Source organism: Esox lucius, chromosome 24 (assembly GCF_011004845.1).
Source record: "Esox lucius isolate fEsoLuc1 chromosome 24, fEsoLuc1.pri, whole genome shotgun sequence".
Lineage (NCBI taxonomy): Eukaryota > Metazoa > Chordata > Actinopteri > Esociformes > Esocidae > Esox > Esox lucius.
The window spans coordinates 25,128,624-25,153,238 of NC_047592.1; the positions used below are offsets into that span (position 1 = coordinate 25,128,624).

A 24,615-nucleotide genomic window follows, 5' to 3' on the forward strand; every position below is an offset into this window, starting at 1 on the left:
CTATGAGAGATGAGAGAAAGAGAATGGCAGAAGGGGACAAAGAGGAGGGTTCTGGGGATGGATGAGGGAGAGGAGAAGCATGGGCCTCCAGAGTGGCTCAGCAGTCTCTATCACTGCCACAAAGTACAGCTGCACCATTTCGGACAAGATTTCAAACCCCGGTTGTTGCTCCCCGATAATGCCCACGGGTCCATGCTGATTGGCTTAGCACCGTTCTAGGTAGCATGTCAGAAAGGACAAGCTTCAGGAACTCTTTGTGGCTGGTTGGGTGTCAACACGCTCCTCCGTGACGGTTTGCCATGGAATGCTCACTATTACAAGAATGTGTCCTCTCGTTACATCGGAAGACACATATTCATCTTCAACTGTCACACAAGAGTTCCCACAATGAGGCCCTGGAATTTAATCTAATAACCTCATAGCCTATGGTCAGACGCTCCAACCATAAGGCCACTGGTGTTATAAACGATAAAGAAAAAAAGACGTAGATTATGGGAAAGTGACACAAAAAGAGCAATAGGGAAGGAAAAACAAACTGATTTTATTCAAGACAAGCAATCTTAAATTAAACTACATTTAAATGTTGCAAAATGTTTCAGGAACACTTCAATGCGGTTTGCTTGTTCTCTTTATCTCCTGTTAGTTAAGTTTCAGAGAAAATTACTTGTTATATAGTTTGTCATCTTATCAAACATCATACAGACTTCCACAGAAGTGGCAGTCTTTACAGAACTAATCAGGCAATCAGCAATTCTGTGTGTGTTAGCGCGCGTTTGTAAAAGAGAGAGCACGTACCTATTCATGCACATTAGACTCTAATGCAGAGGTGTCAAACCGGTTCCACGGAGGGCCGAATGTCTGCAGGTTTTCACTCTCACCTTGTGCTTGATTTGTTTACGAAGTCACTAATTAGTTAAGATCTTCCTTCAGCTGGTTCTATTTGGTCTCAGTTGGGCACCAATTGAAAGGAAAAACCAAAAACCAGCATACACTCTGCCCTCTGTGGAACCAGTTTGACACCCCTGCTCTAGTGGATGATTGAGTCAAGGAAAAGAACATCTTGAATCAACGCTATGTAGTTTTACAAATGGATGTATTACTACCACTTTAAAAAAGGACAACTATTTGTTTCTATTGTTCTCCTTCTAATACAGAGCCAGCTGGTCAACAATGTATGACTGTGGGTTATTACAGTGTCTTCACCCACACTCACTCACACACACACCGACTCCCACATTAGAGGGGGCGCTGACTGATGCCCTTTAATGCTCTAAAGACACCATTGTGCTACAGCAGGCCCTTCAGTATTATCATTCCACTTCAGGTCAACATCAAAATTAGACGTTTGTCAGGGTTGGCAGTTGATCAATTGCATTCAGTTATAAACTGAACAAAATTAGAGTGGCCTTTTATTGTGTCCAGCCTAAGGCACACCTGTGCAATAATCATGCTGTCTAATCAGCATCTTGATATGAGGGGAATGGATTATCTTGGCAAAGGAGAAGTGCTCACTAACACAGATTTAGACAGATTTGTGAAAAGAAATTGAGAGAAATAGGCCTTTTGTGTACATATAGAAAGTCTTAGATCTTTGTGGTCAGCTCATGATAAATGGGGGCAAAAACAAAAGTGTTGTGTTTATAATTTTGTTCAGTGTATTTACATCCACTCACGCACTCTTAGATAATTTGTCAAAATATATTGGTCTAAATCAAAACTGATATTTATTTTGTTCAATTGCCTTAATATTAATTGTTTGTGATCCCTCCTTGCATGTTGAGGGAGGTGCTATTTCACACAAACAGTAAAGTCCCTGTTACAATGGAAACACTCGTTAATTAACGAACAATGTTATGTGCCACCTAAGTAATGATACTTTCGGGAAACAAACTGATAAAATAACTTGTCACATACGGGCATCTTCCGTTCATCTTAGTGCTTTGGGAAATCGGGCCCTGGCTGGTTGTGAGTTATGTTGTTTATATGTTGCATAATATAAGTAGAATGTCTGTCAAACCCTCAGCCACACACTCAGAAATACAAGTACCGGTGTCTACTTAAAAGGGCACAAATGCTTGTCCCTGGGGGGTACCTTTTTAGAGACAATTGTGTACCCTTCAGTGTTCTTTCTTTTGTTTAAATTCACTTTGTACCATTTCTGTTAGTGAAAAGGTGCTCTTCTGTCCCCATTAAGCCCATAATTGTACCTTTGTGGGGACATTCTTCAAAAGTGTACCTATAAGTACACAACTGCTCTTGTGTTGTACCTCCATTTGTGAGTGTGCATGGAAGTTTTGAAAGCTAGTGGTTTTGATCACATGGGTCACAACATTGTTGCAAACATGTTGGCTAGAGAAGAGATACTATAACTCGTGATCTCAAAGAAAACTCAACCTTAACACGTAATGTCCAATAAACGCAAGCACCTCAGCATGATTTCTGTCAGCCAAGATGTGCTCAGAAATGCAGAAATCAGTACATACCAAGCAGGACCACCTCCTATTACCAAACTCTGCAACCAACAAGTAGTTACAAAGAAGAGGGCTCCCTCCATCATACGGAAATTGTTCAGATTAAAACAGTCAGGCCCTGAGAAGAAAACTACCTGTATAAAAACCAGATAATATGAGCAACCTCTTTGTTCATCTCAATAGGAAATGTGTATGAGGAAAGTTATAGAACGTGTTCAGACGCTAAAGGGCCATAATCGTGAAGTGGTTTTGACGTCAAAGAAAAAAACACAAACCAGCCAAGTCCATAACCAGAAACTGACACTGTGGGGAAATAAATTGTGATTTAAAGAACAAAACTTTGAATTGCATTTTTCTATGCATTAGCGATTACTTGATTACAGGATATCTCCTCATTAGACTGCAAATTAGCCAACTTGCTAACAGCAATTTGTATGTAACGTGTTTCGTAGTGTCAGAATTGCTATGTTATTTACTTCATCTGAGAATACTGAACAAGAACGTAAACACTATATTCCCCTCAGGGCAGGAAATAAATTCAGATTGACACACTTTATGAGTAAACTGTAAAAAGTATGAGAACCGTATTTTAAAAAATTAAACATTCTCTCAGGGATGACAATATTGAAAGGTTAGGGGTGGAAACCCTACAGTTAAGTTCTAGAAATAAGTCGTTACCATCATAGTCTTGTACTCCTTAAATGTTTTTTATAGCAAATAAAGTAACAAATAAATATGACCACAATTGTAAATGATGAACAGTGATTTCGTTTTCAGGGAGTCACGAACCAGACGCAGGCAGAAGGTAGTCAGTGTTGATCTCTTTAATTAAACAAACACAGAGCACAACAAAAACAATGAAAGAAAAGGGCTGACTTCAGCAGCAAAATGAATGTAAGCAAAGGGTATAAGGAAATTACATTTAACAGCACACACGACATCGAACACAACAACAATGATGCACAAATGCGGGGAGCAGAGGGGAAACATTTAAACACTAACAAATGGTGTGATTGGGACCTGGTGTGCATGATTAAAGACATGTGACACAAAATAAGTCCGGGATGTGTTCATGAGTGACGGGAACTGAGGGTGCACGGAACGGTGGTGCTGCTGCTCACCGTACTGTGACATTAGCGTTATAAGCATCATCCTAATTGATGAATAGAAATGTTTCGTACCGCGATCGCAAAGCTGAATTGGCTGAATTCAAACTAGCACTAGCAAACAATTTCCTATAGCCACCATACTCGAGCTGTTTCTCAATGTCAAGGAAGGATCCTTCGAAGCCAGAATTTGGAGGATGCGTCATCGACGTCCATCCGTCATCGACGTCCGTCGAAGGACCGTTCCAATGTCGAGGATCCTCTGAATCCCACCAAGGACTGAGTCCTTCGTTCTGAGAATTTCCCATAGACGGCAAAGGATGCATATGTGTATCCTTCGCACTCCTATATTAAAAAATGGCGGACCTAAGCGGAGTGACAGGGCAATATGCTTTTAAATGTAAGTATCTTTAGTTTAGTGTTTAACGTTACCGTACCTTTGTTAAAACGGTAGTACATGAAAATAAAGTTTAACTTTTAAATGCCAGTACAAATTGCTATTGATAATTAGCTAGATACCTCACGAATAGAGGAAGGGTTCAGTTTTGCCATTTATTAATATAATATTTAATAATATATTATATTTATTAAACATATCATCACAAAACTGATTTGCAGGGGGGGGGGGACTTAAACCTGTTCCCTTTTACTGGTTCATTAACAGCATCTGTTCACCTTGTCATTTTTACTTCATATAGACTTTTTTTGTTGATCACATATTGTTGATCACAACAATCATAGTAGTGATTTTTCTCCATACGGTGATGACAAATAACGTTAACTCCCATGAGTTTAAAATGTATTGACATAAAATAATAGCGGTTGTAAAAAAAAGAAAACATTGCTAAATCAGGAGCTGACGTTAGCCTATTAGTGTAACGTTACTTATTCACCCTTTATTCATGTTTTAACGTCACTTACCATCCCACGTCTTTGACGGCAGAGGTGGCGACAAATTAGCCTCCTCCTCCTGCAGGCAGCCTGACGCCGATGCTCCCTCACCAACTCCTCCCCCATCTCAGCAAAGATGCTGTACAGCAAAAAAATCTGCAGCACATCCATTGTCCACTGTTGAATCGCAGCGCGGTAGGCGGGCCGAAGGTGGGACAAAGGCGGGACTAAGGCGGGCCTTTTCACTGACGTAATGACGCAATGACGTGCACTTGGTAGCCTGTTCCATTGTACGTTGTGCCGAATGCTAAGGAGGAGCCTGGCCTAGCCTCTGAAGGATCCTTCCTTGGAAGGACTAGTCCTACCAAGGAAGGATCCTTGACATTGAGAAACAGCTACAGCTTCTGTTCTTCGGCAGTGATGTCAGAGGTGAGCATGAACTTTAACCTCAAAAAGCTATGTGAAGATTTCTTCTCCTAGCTCAAAAAAATTGCCGCTAGTTTACACTTAGGTATATTATTGCTTTATATATTTATTAATGTTTACTACGTAGATATCATGTGCCATGTCACAAGAATTTAATTGTTCAGGATGACACTGTGTTATTCAGTGTGTTTGATAAATAAACTTTGAACTTTTGGATTTCCTTTGTTCAGTGTCAACTTCTGCTTACTCATTTGCCTGCTCCTGGATCTTGATTTGAAATAAAATTCTATCCGCTTTGCAATTGGGACAATATCTCTGCCTCTCCCGAGTCATATTGTGGGAGAATCAATGGATCATCTTCGCCAACGAGACACACAATTTTTGCAAGAAATATTTTAATACAGAGGACCGTGACCCACATGACCCACGTTCAATTAGAAGAGGACAAAATGCGAATGCAATTCCATGAAGTTACCCAGTTCAACCTGTGGAGACAAGACAGTAAGTAATACTTCTGATTGCTATGTTACAATATACAGAGTACAAATTGCCTCCGGATATTCTGGACAAGGATTGGGGATTAACGTGTTCACCATCGCAGAGGTGACTGTTCGAGGTGAATATCAAAGATGAAATAGGTAACTTGTTTTCTAGCTAGCGAATACTAACTTTTGTATACTGTGTGTATACGGACTCTTTACGAACGAATGCGTTTTGATACAATTGTGAACAAAGGTGACTGGTAAACACAGGAAGTGCCCGTTTATTTGAAATGAGAATTATATTGTGAAAATGAAAACTTTATTTTCGAGGAATAAAACATTGTCATGTTCTTTGAGGTAAACAACATCACTTGTCTTAGTTTGGAGTGTTTTAGAGTAGATTTCCACTTGCAATGCAGCTTTGCGATAGGGGTACACATGGTTTCCATTCATGTATTTATACAATAATAACGCTAATTACTGACTGAGACAGATCTGAATAATGGATTGTTTTAAAAAATGACTATGTGCCTGAAAGACCAACTGGGAGTAAGGGGACAAACTATCCCGTAAGTCCAAACTATCTTTAAGCCTGGCTGTTTAGTCACTGACTCTGACTACAAAGGGCAGTGTTTTTAATCCCTTTGCCAGTATGTATGTGGTGCCATTTGTTCAAAATGTAAATTTATTTTGCCAACCTTAAAAAACGATACAAAAATGTATCCATCCAGTCAGTATACTTTTATAAAGATATATTTTCTGTAAATCTGTGGTTTACAGATAGTGGGCCAGAATTTAAGAAATGCTGCAGCAGCTTAGACCACAGGACCACCCTTAAACTTAACCAGGCGGAATTCATACCTAACCTTAACCCCAACATAACCAAAAAGACCAAACTTTGAGAGTTTATTTTTTGTTTCACAGAGTTAAAGTAATATTAAAGTTTTATCAGATGTTCATCTCCAATGTACAAACGTCAGAAAATAGGGTGAATTCATGATACCTTGTAGCTTCCTGTCCTCTCCCCTCTCATTCTTCCCCCCTTTTGTTCTCATACTCAACCCCAGTAACTAGAAGCATGGATAGTTTCCCTGCATTGCCCTGTCTTGCCCCGAACACCCACACACACTCGACTGTCACCACTATACAATCTACAGACAAAAAGAGAGATACAGAAAGATACAGAGAGAAAGCAAAAAATGCAAGACAGAGAGGAAAGACAGAGGCTGGTGAGAGAAAGAGGCGGTTTTAGAGAACAGGAACAAGAGAGGGAACATTTAAATTACAAAAAACAAGGAACCACATAGACCCAGCGTCCACATCTACCCATGAAGCCAACAGACCCAGCGTCCACATCTACCCATGAATCAAACAGACCCAGCGTCCACATCTGCCCATGAATCAAACGGACCCAGCGTCCACATCTGCCCATGAATCAAACAGACCCAGCGTCCACATCTGCCCATGAATCAAACAGACCCAGCGTCCACATCTGCCCATGAATCAAACAGACCCAGCGTCCACATCTGCCCATGAATCAAACAGACCCAGCGTCCACATCTGCCCATGAATCAAACAGATCCAGCGTCCACATCTACCCATGAATCAAACAGACCCAGCGTCCACATCTACCCATGAATCAAACAGACCCAGCGTCCACATCTACCCATGAATCAAACAGACCCAGCGTCCACATCTACCCATGAATCAAACAGACCCAGCGTCCACATCTACCCATGAATCAAACAGACCCAGCGTCCACATCTACCCATGAATCAAACAGACCCAGCGTCCACATCTACCCATGAATCAAACAGACCCAGCGTCCACATCTGCCCATGAATCAAACAGACCCAGCGTCCACATCTGCCCATGAAGCCAACAGACCCAGCGTCCACATCTGCCCATGAATCAAACAGACCCAGCGTCCACATCTGCCCATGAATCAAACAGACCCAGCGTCCACATCTGCCCATGAATCAAACAGACCCAGCGTCCACATCTGCCCATGAAGCCAACAGACCCAGCGTCCACATCTACCCATGAAGCCAACAGACCCAGCGTCCACATCTGCCCATGAAGCCAACAGACCCAGCGTCCACATCTGCCCATGAAGCCAACAGACCCAGCGTCCACATCTGCCCATGAAGCCAACAGACCCAGCGTCCACATCTGCCCATGAATCAAACAGACCCAGCGTCCACATCTGCCCATGAAGCCAACAGACCCAGCGTCCACATCTACCCATGAAGCCAACAGACCCAGCGTCCACATCTACCCATGAAGCCAACAGACCCAGCGTCCACATCTACCCATGAATCAAACAGACCCAGCGTCCACATCTACCCATGAATCAAACAGACCCAGCGTCCACATCTACCCATGAATCAAACAGACCCAGCGTCCACATCTGCCCATGAAGCCAACAGACCCAGCATCCACATCTGCCCATGAAGCCAACAGACCCAGCGTCCACATCTGCCCATGAATCAAACAGACCCAGCGTCCACATCTGCCCAGGAAGCCAACAGACCCAGCGTCCACATCTACCCATTAATCAAACAGACCCAGCGTCCACATCTGCCCATGAAGCCAACAGACCCAGCGTCCACATCTGCCCATGAATCAAACAGATTAATGGGTAGATGTGGAGAGTAAAGGAAGAGAAAGAGAGACAAATGAAATTGGAAAACATCTGCTGCGCATTACAAGCCCATAGGGGGACGCCTCTGACTCGCCTGGTTCTGGGTCCTTCACACACACAGCCACTTGCAAGTCCGGACCTCATTTCCTAAGTATGGGGCTGTCAGCGTCACAACTCTCCACCAACACTCTCACTCTGTCTCACATCCACCTTTTCTTTTAATTGTTTTCATTCCATCATAAGATTCCCTTCATCTACCTCACATCCATGATCTGCACTTCTTTACACCACAACATCTTGTCAAATTGTCTATTAGACACAGAGAACAAAAACCTGGCCATTACGGAGAACAAGTGCCCGGCCTAAGATTCAGCCATTGGGCTACCTTACCTTAGCAGAGCTATGAGACTTGCCAATATTCTCAATGTCTTTCTACATTCCTTCACACCTGCTGCTTCCCTAGCGCCACTACGCTTCCCTAGCGCCACTACGCTTCCCTAGCGCCACTACGCTTCCCTAGCGTCACTACGCTTCCCTAGCGTCACTACGCTTCCCTAGCGCCACTACGCTTCCCTAGCGTCACACACTAGAGTGCGTGTGTTTGCGCTGTTTGCGTCAAGGTGGGAAACCAGATGATGGGATTAAGGCCCTTGTCCCAGCTAATCAGTGCAAACACACACAATCATCTCAGGCACCCAACACACACACTGCGACAGCAAGCAACAGGTACACCAGGATGGCTCATCGGTAGTCATCTGGACCAGAGAGAAACCAAACAAACATACGAAGGAGCCTGCGTCATCCTCAGACGTTGGACACACTTCAGAGTAGCGACTGCTTGCCAAATCTGGTAACACTTCATAATAGAAATTAATTTCTCCATTATTTCTCTCCCTGTCGTCCCACCCTCTTCTCTCTCTACCCCCCCGCAACCTCTCCTGAAAAACAACTTCAAAACTTCTATCCATTCAACAAGTTTACCGTAGGCGTTGTGCCTTCGGGGGGGCATTGTGCTCTTCTGACGAAGAGAGGAGTCTGGAGGTGTCGTGTTTTTTTTATATTCTGTGCGTGGTGGTGCATGATGCCAGAGGATTGAATGTTCCAAGTCTTTCAGCGTCCAACTACTAAAGAGTCTTAAAAACGAATAAATGCAAATTTTTTCTCTCTACCTCGTGGGTCTTCCTCTCTCCATACCCCCCTCCCTCCCTGCCTGCCTGCTCACCTTCCTCATTCGATTCTTCCAAAACAATCTTCAAAATCTACATTTGATGTATTAGAGTTCACAGCGAGTTCAGGAGGGATGAACAAGCTTCTCAAAAGCTTCCAATTATATTTAAGACACAAATTGAGATCACAGATCGATAGAACTGCACGCATACACTTAGATACTCCATCTCGTCCGATAACAAAGAGCATCTTTCAACGTCACACAGTGCTTTTGCACACTGGCTCTGTGTGGCCTTAACTGGGATCCACTTTATGACACTGCCAGCATCATGTGAGCCCGGGAACAATGAGTGTCCCCCTGCCTTGAGGCTAAAGGGGATGGACTGAAAAGACACCGATTTTGTGAAGCCTCTACTGTCTCCGGTGATGAGAATATGTAAATACATTTTACATTTTATGTCGTCCTTAATAAATAATCACGTTACAAAATATAATATTAGTTAATCAATAACTAATATTGGTTAATCAATGAGAAGCATTACTTTTCATCTCAGATGTGGGAGACGATGCTGATAAGATCCAACTATTGTCTGGTTGGGGTTGTGGAGAAGAACTTAAAAAGCATTGGTATCTTCCAAGGGTGGTTAAGACACTAGTAGTAATGTGTTGTTTTTCCCCCAAATGTGTCGAATTAGATCTTAGTCCAAATTGATTCCATTTCAGTTTTGTCCATAAACCTTAAGGCAGCATTCTTCAAAACATGGGTCTGGTTTTAAAATGGGACAAGAGAAGAACAGTGGACAGACCAGGCAGTTAATTAGACTGGGGAAGCATTAACATGAATGATAATGTTAGTCTATACAGAAGATAACACTATTCAAATCTTTTTTGATTCATTTCAAACCTATATCCTTCATACAAATGAGTCTAACAAAGTTTTCTATTAAATAGCAACAATTAAGAATGTGATAATTAGTTGAAATCATCAGGTATTTTTAACATAGTCAGGTCATGAAAATCTTCAGGAACCCCTGGTTTGGAGACAATTTCTTGATAACAGAATGACAAACACAAACAGCACAAACCGTCATTCTGTTACCAAACACTAAATCTTCACTATTCTTCAGGTGAAAGGGTTCTGTAAAAAAACATTTGCTGAAGTTGTTACAAGTAGTCACTGCGTATATACAAAATATCTGTGAAACAGTCTGCCAAGCAAAGCTCCACAGATCACATGCAAAATAAAAAAAACGTCCAAAACAGAAACTTAGCACAAAATGCCGTATTCATCACATACATATCTGCTATAACACAATAGTAGTGATTGCGTTCATGTTTTTGACAGTGTTCACATGACAGACGCTGCACCAAAGCCATGTTGTGGCATCAACAAGCGGTGTTCTCACATGTATACTCAAACACACACATGCACGCAAACACACACACACACACACACACGGTTACCTCTACTAAAGAAAGGCATGGTGAACGATGTGTCAGAGTCTTTCTCCTCCTCCACCACCTCTCTCCTCTGTCCTGGAGACCTCCTCCTCGTCCACCGCATCGCTCCTCTCCTCCTTCGCTCTAATCAAGTTCTCTCTCTGTTCGCACTTCTCGCTCTGTAAATCAACCTCTCCCTCTGTTCTTTTGTACCTTCTTTTTTTAGCTGGGTTTGTCCAATCTGCACTCCTACTCCATTCCTCCTCTTCTTTGCCTGATCTCACTCTTCCCCATTTTGGGTCTGTTGCAAACAGTCCTCCTTCCGCAGTCCTCCAGTCCTCCTTCCGCAGTCCTCCAGTCCTCCTTCCTTACGCTCCACGTCCTAGGCACAGACGGCCACTCCAGCAAAGCTTTGTAAACCCACAAGGTTTCTGCGTATGCACCTTTCACGCGTTCGTCTGCGTGGGTTCCACGTCCTTAAAACGTGTGTGTGTGTGTGTGATGTATGCGCGCGCGTTGGCCCCCTCCCTTCTCCTTATAATCATCTTCCACATCATCCCCATCATCCTCACATCCCTCCAAGCTGCAGTGGATTCTGCTGTGTCAGCCCTCTTGACTCCACACGCACAAACACACCCCACTCTAGACTAGCCAGGGCTCACAATCACACACAAAAAATGACTTCATAACACACACACACACACACACAATACATACATACATATATAAGGAGAAGGGAGGGGGCCCACGTGCGCACAGCTATATATACTGAAAACCCAGGTCCACACACCCAAAAATACAGTAATTGCACATTCCCATGTTTAACCTATCTGTAACATATCCACTTCCTAACTGAAATATAGGAACACCTGCAGCAGAAATCCATAGAAGACAAAATGCCATCAATCCCATACCACTGTTCATTTATATTCAAAACAAAGTCATATGGCATGAACAGAATAACTGCACCCAATGGCCTAATATTTGGTCCCACATCCTTTGGCAAAGACATCTGCAGTTATTATGTGTTTTGGAACCTGTAAGCTTCTTGCACTCCTCTACTGGCAACATAGCCCACTCTTCACCTGTAGGCCATTCCAGTTCTGCAATGTTCTCAGTGTACCTTCGCCGCAAACTGAAGATTTCATCTCTCAACACAGTTTCTTTTTACGGGATAAAGCGTTACACTCATTGCAGGCCACGTTAGAACAGTCCGGTGTTTTTTCTTTAGCCATTCTTGAGTGCGTTTAATACGTTTGGGGTAGTTGTCCTTCTGGAAGACCCACAAACTTAGAACGAGACTCAAAATCAAGTTCAAGGACCCCTAGTAACAGTGGTAACAAAGCAACCCCACAACAGCATCAAATGCCACCTCTGGTAAAATGGGACTAAGCACACACTCCTGGTAACTGAGTCTGCCCCGGGAAACACTGTAATTCCCTCACAGAAAGAAAGTGAAGCAAGCAACAGTTAGAAAGTGTCATGTGTCTTTGTTCTGCCCCCTCTCCCCTCCTTTCATTTTCAATTGCACATGCACATGCTGTAGGCGGAAAACCAAGTCTTTATCAAACATCTACTTTGATACCAGAAATATATCTAGTACCCACTGTTTCGTTTTGTCAGGCCAAAAAAAAAACTTCTGTAAATTGAAGAACAAAAAAAAGGAACACTTTCAGGACTGGATGTAGAGCTTGAAATAATGCCAAAGGAAAGGAGATATACACACACAAGCACTGACTTTGCTGATAACTTTCATAGAACATCTTGCCTTGAAGGTCGAGGTAACTATCTTTCACCACCGAAAGCTGAATACAAACGGATGTCCACTTCGTTGAGGGTTAAGCTGTGAACACACACAAACAGACACAGAGGCACAGTCTGATGTGCGCACAACCATATTGCCATTCTCCACACTCTTTCCCAAGCACATTAATTCTGTTTACACACATGCATTGCTTACACACTGACACACACGGCGCACACCCCATGTTTACTAACAACACCCTCGCATTTCAGGACCACATGCCCGGCTTAAGCTTGGCAGGGGAGGGCACAGAACATACACAGACACACACAGACTTCGTCTGTGCGCCAGGAAGCATGTGGCAGGTGGTAGAACTATTTGTTCTGTTATGGTGTCCTAACGCATAGCCAGACCCCTACCAAGACACGCACAAACACCCACAGCCCCCACTGCACTCCTCTCCTGCCAACACATACTTTCGGTTTTCCCACAGTGCCGTGCGGCGAGGGGAGGGGGGGATGTGGGGCTGCGGCTACCCCCTGACTCTCAAGGGTTGGGCGACAACCCAATACACTGAAATAGCATTTCCCACAGCTTTATTTTTCCCTTGAAATGTCATATCACATGATCTCTGCATTTTAAGCAGAAAATAATTAGACATTAGAAAAATTTGAAAAACAGCAACACAGAAAACAATTTCCCATAATGCCTTGTGTCCATTCTCTGTCTTTCTCTCCGTACCTCTCACTCTTCCACCCTCCATTATTATCTGCCCACCATTAAGACACCACCTGCACCTGGCCATTTTGTTGATCTTGACATTGGGCCATTGTCCAATTAAAACAGTCAATTTTCCAGCAAATAGCAGCAGTCTAAGCCAGTAAAGCTGCATTACGGCAGCCAGGCGTTCAGATCCTGGTTGCAGCTTGGAGTGGAATGGTGGATATCAGACATGGCTGCATCCTCTGGTCACACTCCAGCTACTCCTTGGGGTAGGTTGGGTGCCTGGGAGCTCAATCAAGGTTAGAAAAGATGAAGGAAAATTCTGAGGGGGAAGAGGAGGAGGACAACAAGGAGGGAAAGGACAACAACTAAGCTGAGAAGCTGAGGAGCATGGGGGATGTAGTCTCCACGAGAGGTCAGAAGTGCATTCCACCAACAGGCAATCCCACAATTCACCATAAAATCTCTATTGCCATTCTATGCATCTCCATGGAAACAGGTTCGAGGGGGCTGGAGGAGAGGCAGCGAGGACGAGCATTGGGTAGAGTTCTGTGTCAGACTGAACTGGCATGTCATCAGTTCATTCCAGAGCACTGCCCTCTCAACCAAACTATTCCTGGCCACGTTGAGGGTCAGACCACACCTGGATGCAAGGTGTGAGAGGCTACATCAAGGGGTAGAAGGAATAGACACACATCCTAACATGTACATTACACTCTCTTTCATACACACACACATACACACACACACAGAGCGAGAGAGACAGAGAGAGATACACACAGATAAAACAGAGAGACATAAATACATCAAAACAAATACAAAGAAAGCTGCAGGGATCTGTTGGCTTTCTCACCATGGCAACCCAGTGGGCCAGTGTTTTTATGTGAGGCGGAGTCAGTGATATCTAAGATTTCATCTTCTGTTATGGTGACTGCCCCCCCCAACAAAAAAAGTTCAGTTCCTCTGAAAAGTTTGAACATTTCTGACTTTCAAGAGCTTGGAAGACTTTAACTGATTGTGTAATGTGTCATTAATTGATACTGTGTATCAAGGTCTGGTCAATCCATTACATCTTATGATAATAACCAGAGCCCAGAAACGACAGATCTAAAAGAGGTAATGAGCGGGAAGGGGGAGGCAAAGGAAGGAAGAAAAGACAAGAAACAAGAAAGAGGCGGAGAAAGAAAGCAAGAGAAAGATAGAGGAAGAGAGCGAAGGAGATATGAAGGGAAAATAGAGGTAAAGATAAAGACAGGGATACAGATACATGGGTCTTATTTTCTGTTTACTGGAATGTTGGGACTGTTACATGTTAACAGTTAAAGACAGGGGCCGAGACAGATACAATCTCCATTTCCATTTCTCTTCCTCTCTCAGCAAGACCCAACGGAAGTGAGGCTCCTCCTTTTTTCTTTCTATCTCTTTTCTGCCTCTGCCTGTAATCGGACTCGCCTACAACTACATGACTTATCATACTACACACTGTTCTGCAACACAAATGCAGTCAGACTCATATACTGTAGCAGCATACTAGGCTCTTATGAACTCTAACACACGATTGGGTTGATTCCCGCTTAGATTTTGGAACACACACCATTTGGAAAAGACACTTCTTCAAAAGGGCAGCAAAGTTCACTAAATTAAAATCTGAAATCAGTTCTCAACCTGCTATTTAAAGACTACGACATTCTTGAAAGTCGACAACATACCAAGCATTCTATTTTTCAAAAAATGCCTACTATTTAGAATATCTTTCTTGCTTTTAGCCCATTTGCCTATCCAATTTTGTGAATTCTAATTTGTGAATATGGCCCTGGTTCAATACCGCAAGTACCAACAGACACGGGACAGTCGATGTGGAGATATGGGCCTTTCAAAGCAAATCCCATGCCTTTCAAGTTCTTTTCACGCTACTCTCTCTAACGGGAAGTATATACCGGAGTCCTTATACACACTACGGCCATCTACCTTGAGTGCCCTCGAGCTCACAGACACCAAAGCCACCACAAGGACTTGCTAGGGTGCAAAGAGGCAAGGGAACCATATTCAACTACTAACCGGACGGCGCAATCCAACTGCATTGCCCTCCGAGGGACCCCTTCGCTAACTGGCAAGCAGGATTCAAACACTGGTCTCTCAGTGACAGAGCTAAGTGCAAAGCAGAGAAGGCACAGCTTTTCTAACATCCTCTCTTTCTCTGTATGTATAAAGGTGAATTGCTCTCTCCGTCTCTCTAAATCTACTCCACTCTCTGGATAGGAATCTGAACTCTGAGGATAGTATAAACAGAGATGGCTTAACACTGGTATAAGCAGTACCGCACACACACAGTGAGCTAGCACCAGAGTGAACTAGTTATCTGGGACAGCTGGAAGACCTGCAGAGGAGAGAAAAGGGGGAGACGAGCAGACAGGAGAGAGGGGAGAGGAGAGGAGAGGGGGTGAACAAACTGCAGTCCTCATGATTCTCCTTTTGCACCGAAGAGTTGTAGAGCAGTTAAGATACTTGGACGGAAATTTTCTTTGGCCCACAGAGAGACATGAGCGTGAGGCCACTAGCATCGCTCAACCGGCCTTGTGAAACCCCAGTGCTGTTCTGCACATGTAGCCTACGTCATTCCACTAACACACACTGGGACATAAAGTGCTTATAAGTGACTACATCCCCCTGAACCTTTTCACATTGAGTTGTGGCAGTGCCTCAGAGTTGGTCACAATTAATTTGTTTTTCCCCCACTTATCTACATAACATAAGCCTAACCTTCCACAGTAACAGGTTTTTTATTCTGAAACAAAATTATATATATTAAAAAACTAAAATGTCATAATGGGATAAGCTTCCACCGTGAAGATGAGAAACAACAATAATACGATGTTGCTACCTTTCAGTCATGTGCTGTGTAGGGTTTGGGCCAATCGCAAAACTTTGCATTCAGGCCAAAAAGTTTCATCATAAAACAAAAGGTTATCAAACGTGGATAACATTTTCTAATAAAAAAACAAGTAAATGCACGCTACGTTTAAGATAGGAATAAGTGTTAAGGTTAGGGATAGGTTGAGGTTTAAAGTTAAGGTTAGTGTTAGCAGTGAATTTTGACGATAGACTGCCTGTAGGTACATTAGTCTGTAAAGCATCTCCAGACGGACTCCCCAACTGAGGCAGATCGGAGGGTGGGCCTGATCTGGGTCAGATCTCAGGGATGACACACGCACTGCAAGGGATATTCAAGCACTCTGAAATGGTTTTATTCCTTTCCCCTGACCTGCATCTTGGCAAAACTTTGTCCATTAGTCTTTCTGAAGGCTCCTTGGTGCTCATGGTTGAGTTTGTTTTGCAATTCACTACCACACAAAGTGAACCTGAAGAACTGGATTATTTTATTGTGAAATCATGGAAATCACGACAACTTATCACAGGTGGAGGCAAATTGACTTGGTGTGTGATTTTGAAGGTGGAGGACAGAGTTATAGCAGTGGGAGGGATTTGAACCCTTGCCGCTTACTGAACAATTAAATCCTGGAAGGGTTTAAATTAAGGGTAAATTTACCAAAAGGGCTTCAGTTCCTACAGCAGATAATATTTGTACATTCACCCTTTGTTTACAGGGATTAGATTCCCTTCAAGATATAGTGTCCCTTTAAATCCAAGACCTTCCAAAACTAGTTTACTATGAATTGTTTTGGACACACCCTTAAAACCCAATCCTTTAGGAATTCTCACCACCCAATCTCCCCAACCTCCCCCTCCTCACCCACTCTCTCACCCTCATCACCCATTCCTCTCCCAAGTTATTAAACGTCCTTTCTAACTGCATGTCTTCTCCCTCCAGGGAACTGCTGACCTCACAGTGAAAGAGGTCTAATTCCATTAGATCTTGAGTCATTCGGCGAGGCCCAAATCACACCCTAACCCCTATGTGGAGTCCTACATTTGCCCAGGCGTGATAGGGCTCCAGCCTAAACTAGTGCACCGTGTAGGGAACAGGGGGCATATCTACAGTAGTTGTGTAAACCTGCTTCTCTCTCTGTTGTATTCTCAGGAAACATCTTCTGATGGGAAGAGATGGAAGTACACACACACACAAACACACCCAGCCAGCCGGCCAGAGTGTCTCTAGGGAACCATTAAGATAGGAAGACACTCCCAGAACTGACAACTTGTTGCACAAATGTTGCTTCATACAGATTGACAAATCCCTTTCTCTCTCTTCTACTGTACTTTGGAGAGGAAGATGATTGTGACTAACAGAAAACACACTCCCACTAGTCAAAAGAGAACAGTGTCCTGTAAAACGGAAACAGACACACGGAGACACCCCAGCGCAACCCTGGCAGTGGACCGCTTCGCCGAACACTTGCTACGACTGTGTCTTGGCCTAGTCCACAGCGGGACTGTCACCGGGGCGACGAACCCAGCCAAAGAGTGCAGCGAAGGGGAAAAATAACATGAACTGAAAAATTTGAAGTTACGTAGCTAGAGAGAGTAGGCTGGGCTCACAGCCAAGGCAGGAAGTTGTTAATTGTATTTTGTTCTTCTGTGTTTTCACCTGAACTTATCTTCCCCTCCAGATCTCCTTTCTCCTCTTTCCAACACTCCTCTCCTTCTCTCATTCCCCCCCTCAACCTAACCCAACATACACTTCTCTCTCTAACCCACACTCTCTCTCACGCTCTCTTTCTAACCCCTTCTAATCACAGCTCCCTCAAATTCTCTGTCTCCTCTCCCCTTCTCTGTCCCAACCATAATCAGCCATCTCTCTTAAAGAATCATAAATCTGCCTCCTCCAATGCACTGCTGCAGCAAGAGTTTGAATCCGTCCTACGGCTCTTTCAGCAGGAAGTCTCTCTTCCCTGTCCAATGAAGTTACATTGAAAATGATATATCACAATGAGAAGCGAATCAGAAGAGACCCTGTGAAAAACGTCAAGAAAAACATTCGGAAAGCAGCCTTGTTAACTGCCCCACTCACAGAGGACAGAGTCAGAGGGAGACCGGATCGCCATGCCAACTGGCTGTCAAAATAATCAGAGAGATAATTGCTGCTTAAGGTTTCTGGTCCAACCTGAGGGGGGAATTCTGGGAACAAGAGTGGAGAGGCACGGGGGAAGAGGAAACTGGGGACAGGCAATAAGGATGGAAAGGGATGAGAAGGATAGCACTGGTCAAGTTGGGATCGTCTTTAGCCCTCAGTGGAGAGGAGGATTGACCCTCATGACTCAAACCTTCTCTGACTTTGTCATGAACTCTGCTAGGAGAGATAGAAGACAGAGAAATAAAGAGAGACTATGCAGAGATAGAAGACAGAGAAATAAAGAGAGACTATGCAGAGATAGAAGACAGAGAAATAAAGAGAGACTATGTATAGATAGAAGACAGAGAAATAAAGAGAGACTATGTATAGATAGAAGACAGAGAAATAAAGAGAGACTATGCAGAGATAGAGAAATAAAGAGAGGGAAAAAATGATAAATAGAGAAGACATCCTGCAAATCCCTAACCAGTTCTGCTCTATGCACTCAGCTACATCGTGAATGAGCTATGGGAAGGTTTAATTTGCCCCTACACCCATGATTATTTTTACTCCTACAACATTAAGGGACAATTGTACAAAAGGCAGAGGTGCACGTGAACACACAAAGAGTGGGTCAAGGGTGGAGGAGAAGAGGTCCATTTGGGATACAGCAATTCAAGAGGTCAGAGATTTTCAGAGAGATTTTAACTGTTTGCACTATTGCCCTTGGCGACTGACTGACAGCTTCCAGTAATGATGGAAATCAATACACAAACTCACACACACACTCACATACACTAGCAGAAGAGGTCAAAGAGCAACAGAGCAGGGAACAGCTAAGATAAAGAAAAGGAAACTCCTAAAGGAAAGTGTTACTCATCTTCAGTTCACTTTCCAGCACAGAAACCATGTGATCACACTTTCTGTCCCCCTTCTTTTTGCATGTTCCTCTCTCTTTCCCCTTTGCTCATTCCTTCTTCAGTTGTTTTTCTCTACCACCTTTCTATCGTGTTCCCTTGTGTCTTTCTGGCTCTACTCAATCTCTCCATTTTCTCTCTACACATACAGTAGTAACCCAAACAGGAGTGTGTATGCTCCTGTATGTAAAACATTCAAAACTGGAGAACTCAAATTTGTTAACCTCTAGTTGTACTTGGGTTGAGCAACAACTAATTTGGGCTGACCATTCTGACGTTGCGCAAAATGTTGTTTTTTATTCAAAAACGTCAAATTTCAGAATACAAAGAATAGCCTGTGTTAAATGTGGCTACTTATTTTGGTACTGAAATTGGATAAAAACAATTTCATGTGAGGTCAAAGCTTCAGTGCGCTCTCACTGTATTCGCTGCATAATTCCATTGATAAATGATGGGTTAAGCTAACTTGGCTAGGGGATCACCACTGGTTGAACATCCACTGCAAAGTTTATACCGTGTGTGTAGCCTGTTTTTACTGTTGGGAGAACAGTGTATGAAAGAGATAGCCACAGGGTTCTTGTCACAGGTTATGCCTCTGTCACCCAGTCTGGGCAAACAAAGGTTTAGTGATATGTAGCTTAACTTAAACATATGTCACGTAAGCTACTTTCAGTCAATGGTGCATTTTTTTAACTTTTGCACAGTTTGTCTGCCATAACAACGGACATAACAACTTAGTGAGTCATTCGTGTGTTGCAACTGAGTTGCCATAGCATTTCTGTGCTATGCTAGCCCCACACCAGCATCACATCAACACAGCAGCCTACGGTATGGCTGCAATTTCGATTGTGGTACCACTATCCAACCCAAGGCTGCTGAATCTTCAATATCTTTCTCAAAGAATAACCTGCATTTCTTTCCTTTACCATATGACATTTACATTGGTGTTGTGTCATACCATTAGGTGTTATAACGTGACCACTGACTGTAATTCAAGACTTAATGTTGAAATTCATCTGAAGAGCTAATGGACTTGTGTCTTTTCAGTAGGTAGAGTTAGGGTCAGCATTTCACCTCACTTTGGTTTAGTAGAGTTTATAAACCATGAGGGCAGAGAAATAAGCATGCACTAGGCTGTCTATGAACTTCAGAAATAACTGCTGACACTAAACATTTAGCAAACGGCATCTTCCATGTGTTATGACTCCGCAATAGGAGAAATCATAATCTTGTGTGAAATGTAAACACATATGCTTAATCAAGCCCGGGCGACATTCATAATTATGCAGCGGGCATACATCTCAAGTGAGTTGGCTTTAAACTAGCCAGGTGGCACCGTGACAACATTATGGCAGTTGCACGTGCAGTGTTTCCAATGGCAGCGCCATTATGTTTAAAGTGTAGCCAACCGCCCAATAACACCTCTAAGATGGGCATTAAAAACACAAGTCAAAACACATAGAGGTATAGTTAATTTGCAAAAGGCAATGAAAGCTGCCGAAACAGCAAAACACATAAGCAATGCACAAATAGGTGTGATGCCCCTTTTTACAGGGTCTTGACATTGTCTATTCCTGCAAACCCTCGATTCAAGTTACCTCAAACAGTACAGTAACTAACAATTTTGAGACTCCCTCTTAACGTTAAATAATTGTAGACTCACTCATGCAAGTCAAATAGCCTACAATAACATTGTTTTCTTACTCTTTGGCGGCGTCTTGCTGGCGAGCGCAGTGACGTGCCGTTGTAAACTAATCACCTTGCCCTCGAGCGTTCCCGAACGGTGACATATAGACACGAGCTCGCCCTCCAGCTCTTCCAAGATGCTGACGGATTGCCGGGATAAATCCGAGAGCTGTCGGAGCACGGAGCATAGTGTGAACCCGCAGACATCCACTAAGTCCCCGAAAATCGCACTTTGCCTCTTCGTGTCGTTTTTACAGACATCCTTGGGAACTATTGTGCGCTTGCAGAATGGCATTTTCCCCTCCAAACGACTTATAAATTATCCTTTACTAGTTAAAAAAAATGTATAATCCATGCGGCAAAGTCTGTTCCCGTTGTTCTTGAAGAACATTGCTCTACCGTGCGTTTATTCTTTGCATTGCTATGAACTGTCCACCGCGAGGTGCTCTCCTCCGCGCAACAGTAGTCTTCCCAAACTGAAACCTGCTGCGGATAGGAGTAGGAATTCAGCATCAAGCCTCAAACCCTCTGTTCTGATCAGCGGACAGTAAGACGTCATCCAGACCCCGCACTTGGCAGAGAAACTCGCAGGAACTTAAGATTTAGGATATACGGGATATTTCACTGGTTGAATAGCCTAAATATTCTAAGCGTCTTTTTAACTAATAACAATCAATAATCAGCCAAAAATACATAGGCTACTTATTGCATGTACCATATAGGACCTATTTATTGCAGGCCTACCCAGCATGTGAACGTTTTGCGATGTCATGCCTTTTTTTGCCCTCCAATGTACATTAAATGTACTACAGATATGCCTGTCTATGCTATACAGGGGGGTAGCAAAAGTGTGGGCCCTGTACACAGGACGTCTCTGAGGGCCCCCTCCTCTTTATTCAAAAATTGCAAGGGCCCCTCTACACATTAGGGCCCTATATACTTTGTACCCCTTTCCCCCGTTTCGAGGCCACTATGATATCAACTGGGCCTGTTTTATATGTTTGAAGAAAACAGAAAGAATGATAAAGTCTGAAGAGCTCCTTCTTGTCACTTGTCACATTTCTACGCAAGCGCACATGGATGCGCAGTAAAAAGATGTAGACTAATTCATGACAAATGAATTTGGACACACACAGTTTCTCTCCATCTCTTCCTGGGATGGAATAATAACCAGGATCGGGGAGAAGGGAGTTATCACAGCTGTACTTGGACAAACACAGAATTCCATCCAATTTCCAACTTCATCAACTCTCAGAGCACCTCTCGCTCTGCCCCATCTGCCCGTCGCTCCCTGACTCATAAACTCACCCATTTTTTCTGCACTCTGACACTCAAGTCAACACCCTTACTCCTCTCCATTTTGCCTGTGGACGCACCCTAGAAACACATCTGGTCCCCCTCAACCCCCGCCCCCACCCCAGCCATATAGACACCCCACCCAGCCCGGATTTGGCCCACCTAGATGTTTTTGTTCATGCGTTCTGTCTGTGTCTGAGCAAGCAGGAGTTGAGGGAGAAAGCGAGGGGGACTAAAGGGTAAGGGATAACTGTATTTTCAACTGCATGGCTTTGATTGACACAAATGAAACCATTAATTGCTAAGAGAGATAGAGATAGGGAGTGTAGTTCTCATGAGGAGAAACTAAGCTACGTCATAAAGCAGCACTTAGTCGTGTAGTGACATTCCTAAGTTAGGTTTTCATGAAGAGAGTTCCAAACAGCGACGAGCATGAACAAACATACAGTCCGGTCTGTCCATCACATGACGGCAGAAATTGATTGGAAACATATGTTCCCAACCCCGCCCCTCGTCGTCTCCGTTTTTTGCTTCTCTCCCTTGCTGCTTTCATGACTGCGTCCATTGTTTCTTGGCCTACATAACCAACTTTCCCGCTCTAATGTAATGAGTTCAAACACTCCTCCAGAATCTCTCCGTTCCCCCGCTGAACCCACGTCCCTGATTTTCTCGTATCTCGGCCTCTTGGATACGACCTATATCTTTGGACCACTCAGTAAATATGTTTTTGAAACAGGTTGAAAGTGAACTGGTGCTTTCTCAGTCCTAGTCCCGCCTAGACCAGGTACATAATTACGTTCTATGAAAGGGGATCACCCTGTAGAATAGCGGTTATAGCATCAACTGAGAAGTTGCTCAATCGAATCTGAGTTTGCAAGCTCAAAACCCTGTCGTTCCGTCGTAGAGCAAAACAGTTAACACAAACGTTTTTGCGGGTACCGAGTATAGGCATATGTCAAACCCCAAAATCTGGAGTGGTTGTTTTTAAAGAAAAGTAGGGCCTATATTGTTGGTTAGATTTAAACGACTTAAACAATGCAATTCAGCTTCTCTGCAATATATTTTCTTCCACCCTTCCAGAAACTCTCCATCTCCCTCGCATTATTCATCTGCCTTTCTTTCGCCCTCTCTCCCACTCATTTTTCTCGTTCAAAGTGTTTATTTGCTTTACTTTTCGTGCATGTTATTTTTTTTCCCTTTTTGCCCATTTATTCCCAGCCATATGTTCTGCCAAATGTACCGGTCTGGGTTCAAATATCATTTGAAACGGTTTCAAATTATTTGACTGTGACTGGCCGAACTTGCCGGGCTCAATGGACGAATAGAATACTCCCAAAACGGAAAAACCTGCACACCTGGCAGGTTAGATGAATTGCGCCAAGCTTGAGAAATGTTTCAAATATTATTTGAACTCAGGTCTGGTCTAAAGCCAACGGAGTCCCTGGTGTAGCCTATTTCGGTTCACATCAAAGTTAATGGCTTTCTTTCTGCATACTGGGTAACGCAGCCAGAACCAGAACCGTGCAGGAGACTGGCCAAGCGAACATAACGTTGAAACGGTAAGAGTAGAGTCTATACAAGCCTGCATCTCTAGAGAGATGTGTATCACTTAAAGCCTACCGTTTATAAAGCACGTTAGTCACAGGAAAACAAAGTTTAGAATGAACAATATTTCAAAAGCTTCAACAATTCATTATAATGTACTGGTCTTTTTACACTTATTTTACTAGGTAACTTGAATGAGATCACATTCATTTCTACAATTAGGGTTAAATCCCTCACTCACTCACCTTGTTGGCTCAGGGATTTCATCTTATTTTTGATAATTGGTCAGGCACTCTAACCTCTAGGCTACCCCACCGCCCCCAGAAAATGTTTCCTTAAATCAACCACATTCCCCAACCAAACCAAGGACATTGCTACAGCAGTGTCAGTGTTCTGTTTGTTGTGCTGTCCTGCCATCCATGACCCCCCCCCCCCCCCCCCCCACACACACACACACACACACACACACTCTCCTGCAGGGTGTGGTGGTTCGTGTTTGGGAGGAGTCAGCAGGCCATGTATTGTGGGAGAAACAGGACACCAAACACACACAAACAGACCCTGATACACTCGTCGAGAACACACTGACTTCTGTGAGTATGCATTGCAGGCCAAGTACAGTGGGAGGAACAGGCTGTCTCTCAGCGGTCCCCATATGGTCAACTGGAGGCGTCAGAAACAAGGGCCGAAGAGGGAGGGAGGTTGTGACCAGCCACCAGAACCAGGATGGATGGGGAGAAAGAGCAATCGAATGGTGTGGCAAGTCAACTGAACAGGTTAGTAAAAGAGGTAGGGATAATGCAACCAGCCACCTGAAGATGGAGGGATAATGCAACCAGCCACCTGAAGAGGGAGGGATAATGCAACCAGCCACCTGAAGAGGGGGGGAAGCTGGGAAGACTGACCATGTTTTGAAGGTTAATGGATAGACCCGTGGAGGGGAACCCAAGTGTTTTCTGAAACCAGCAATCAAACAGTTAACGGGCAAGCTAAGAACTACAGATAGTACCTGGTCCATCATGTGCAGAGCCTTAGAGGAATCGCTATGTTGTTCCATTTCCAAAGA

General features: G+C 43.6%; 1 protein-coding gene across 3 annotated transcripts in view; it reads right to left on the reverse strand.

Moving 5' to 3' along the window:
- The window catches only part of nhsl2 (NHS-like 2), a 100,374-nt gene extending 79,173 nt beyond the window's left edge, over positions 1 to 21,201 (reverse strand). Inside the window, exon 1 of one of the 3 annotated variants that reach the window (XM_010900797.4) lies at positions 20,727 to 21,201. In XM_010900797.4, the coding sequence (XP_010899099.2) occupies positions 20,727 to 21,003 (277 nt within the window). In that variant the 5' untranslated portion in view covers positions 21,004 to 21,201. Of the gene's footprint in view, positions 1 to 10,651; positions 11,264 to 20,726 lie in introns of those variants that run through there. The other 2 variants (XM_020044241.3, XM_010900798.4) reach the window with 2 other exon arrangements.
- Between the last annotated feature and the right edge of the window lie 3,414 nt (positions 21,202 to 24,615).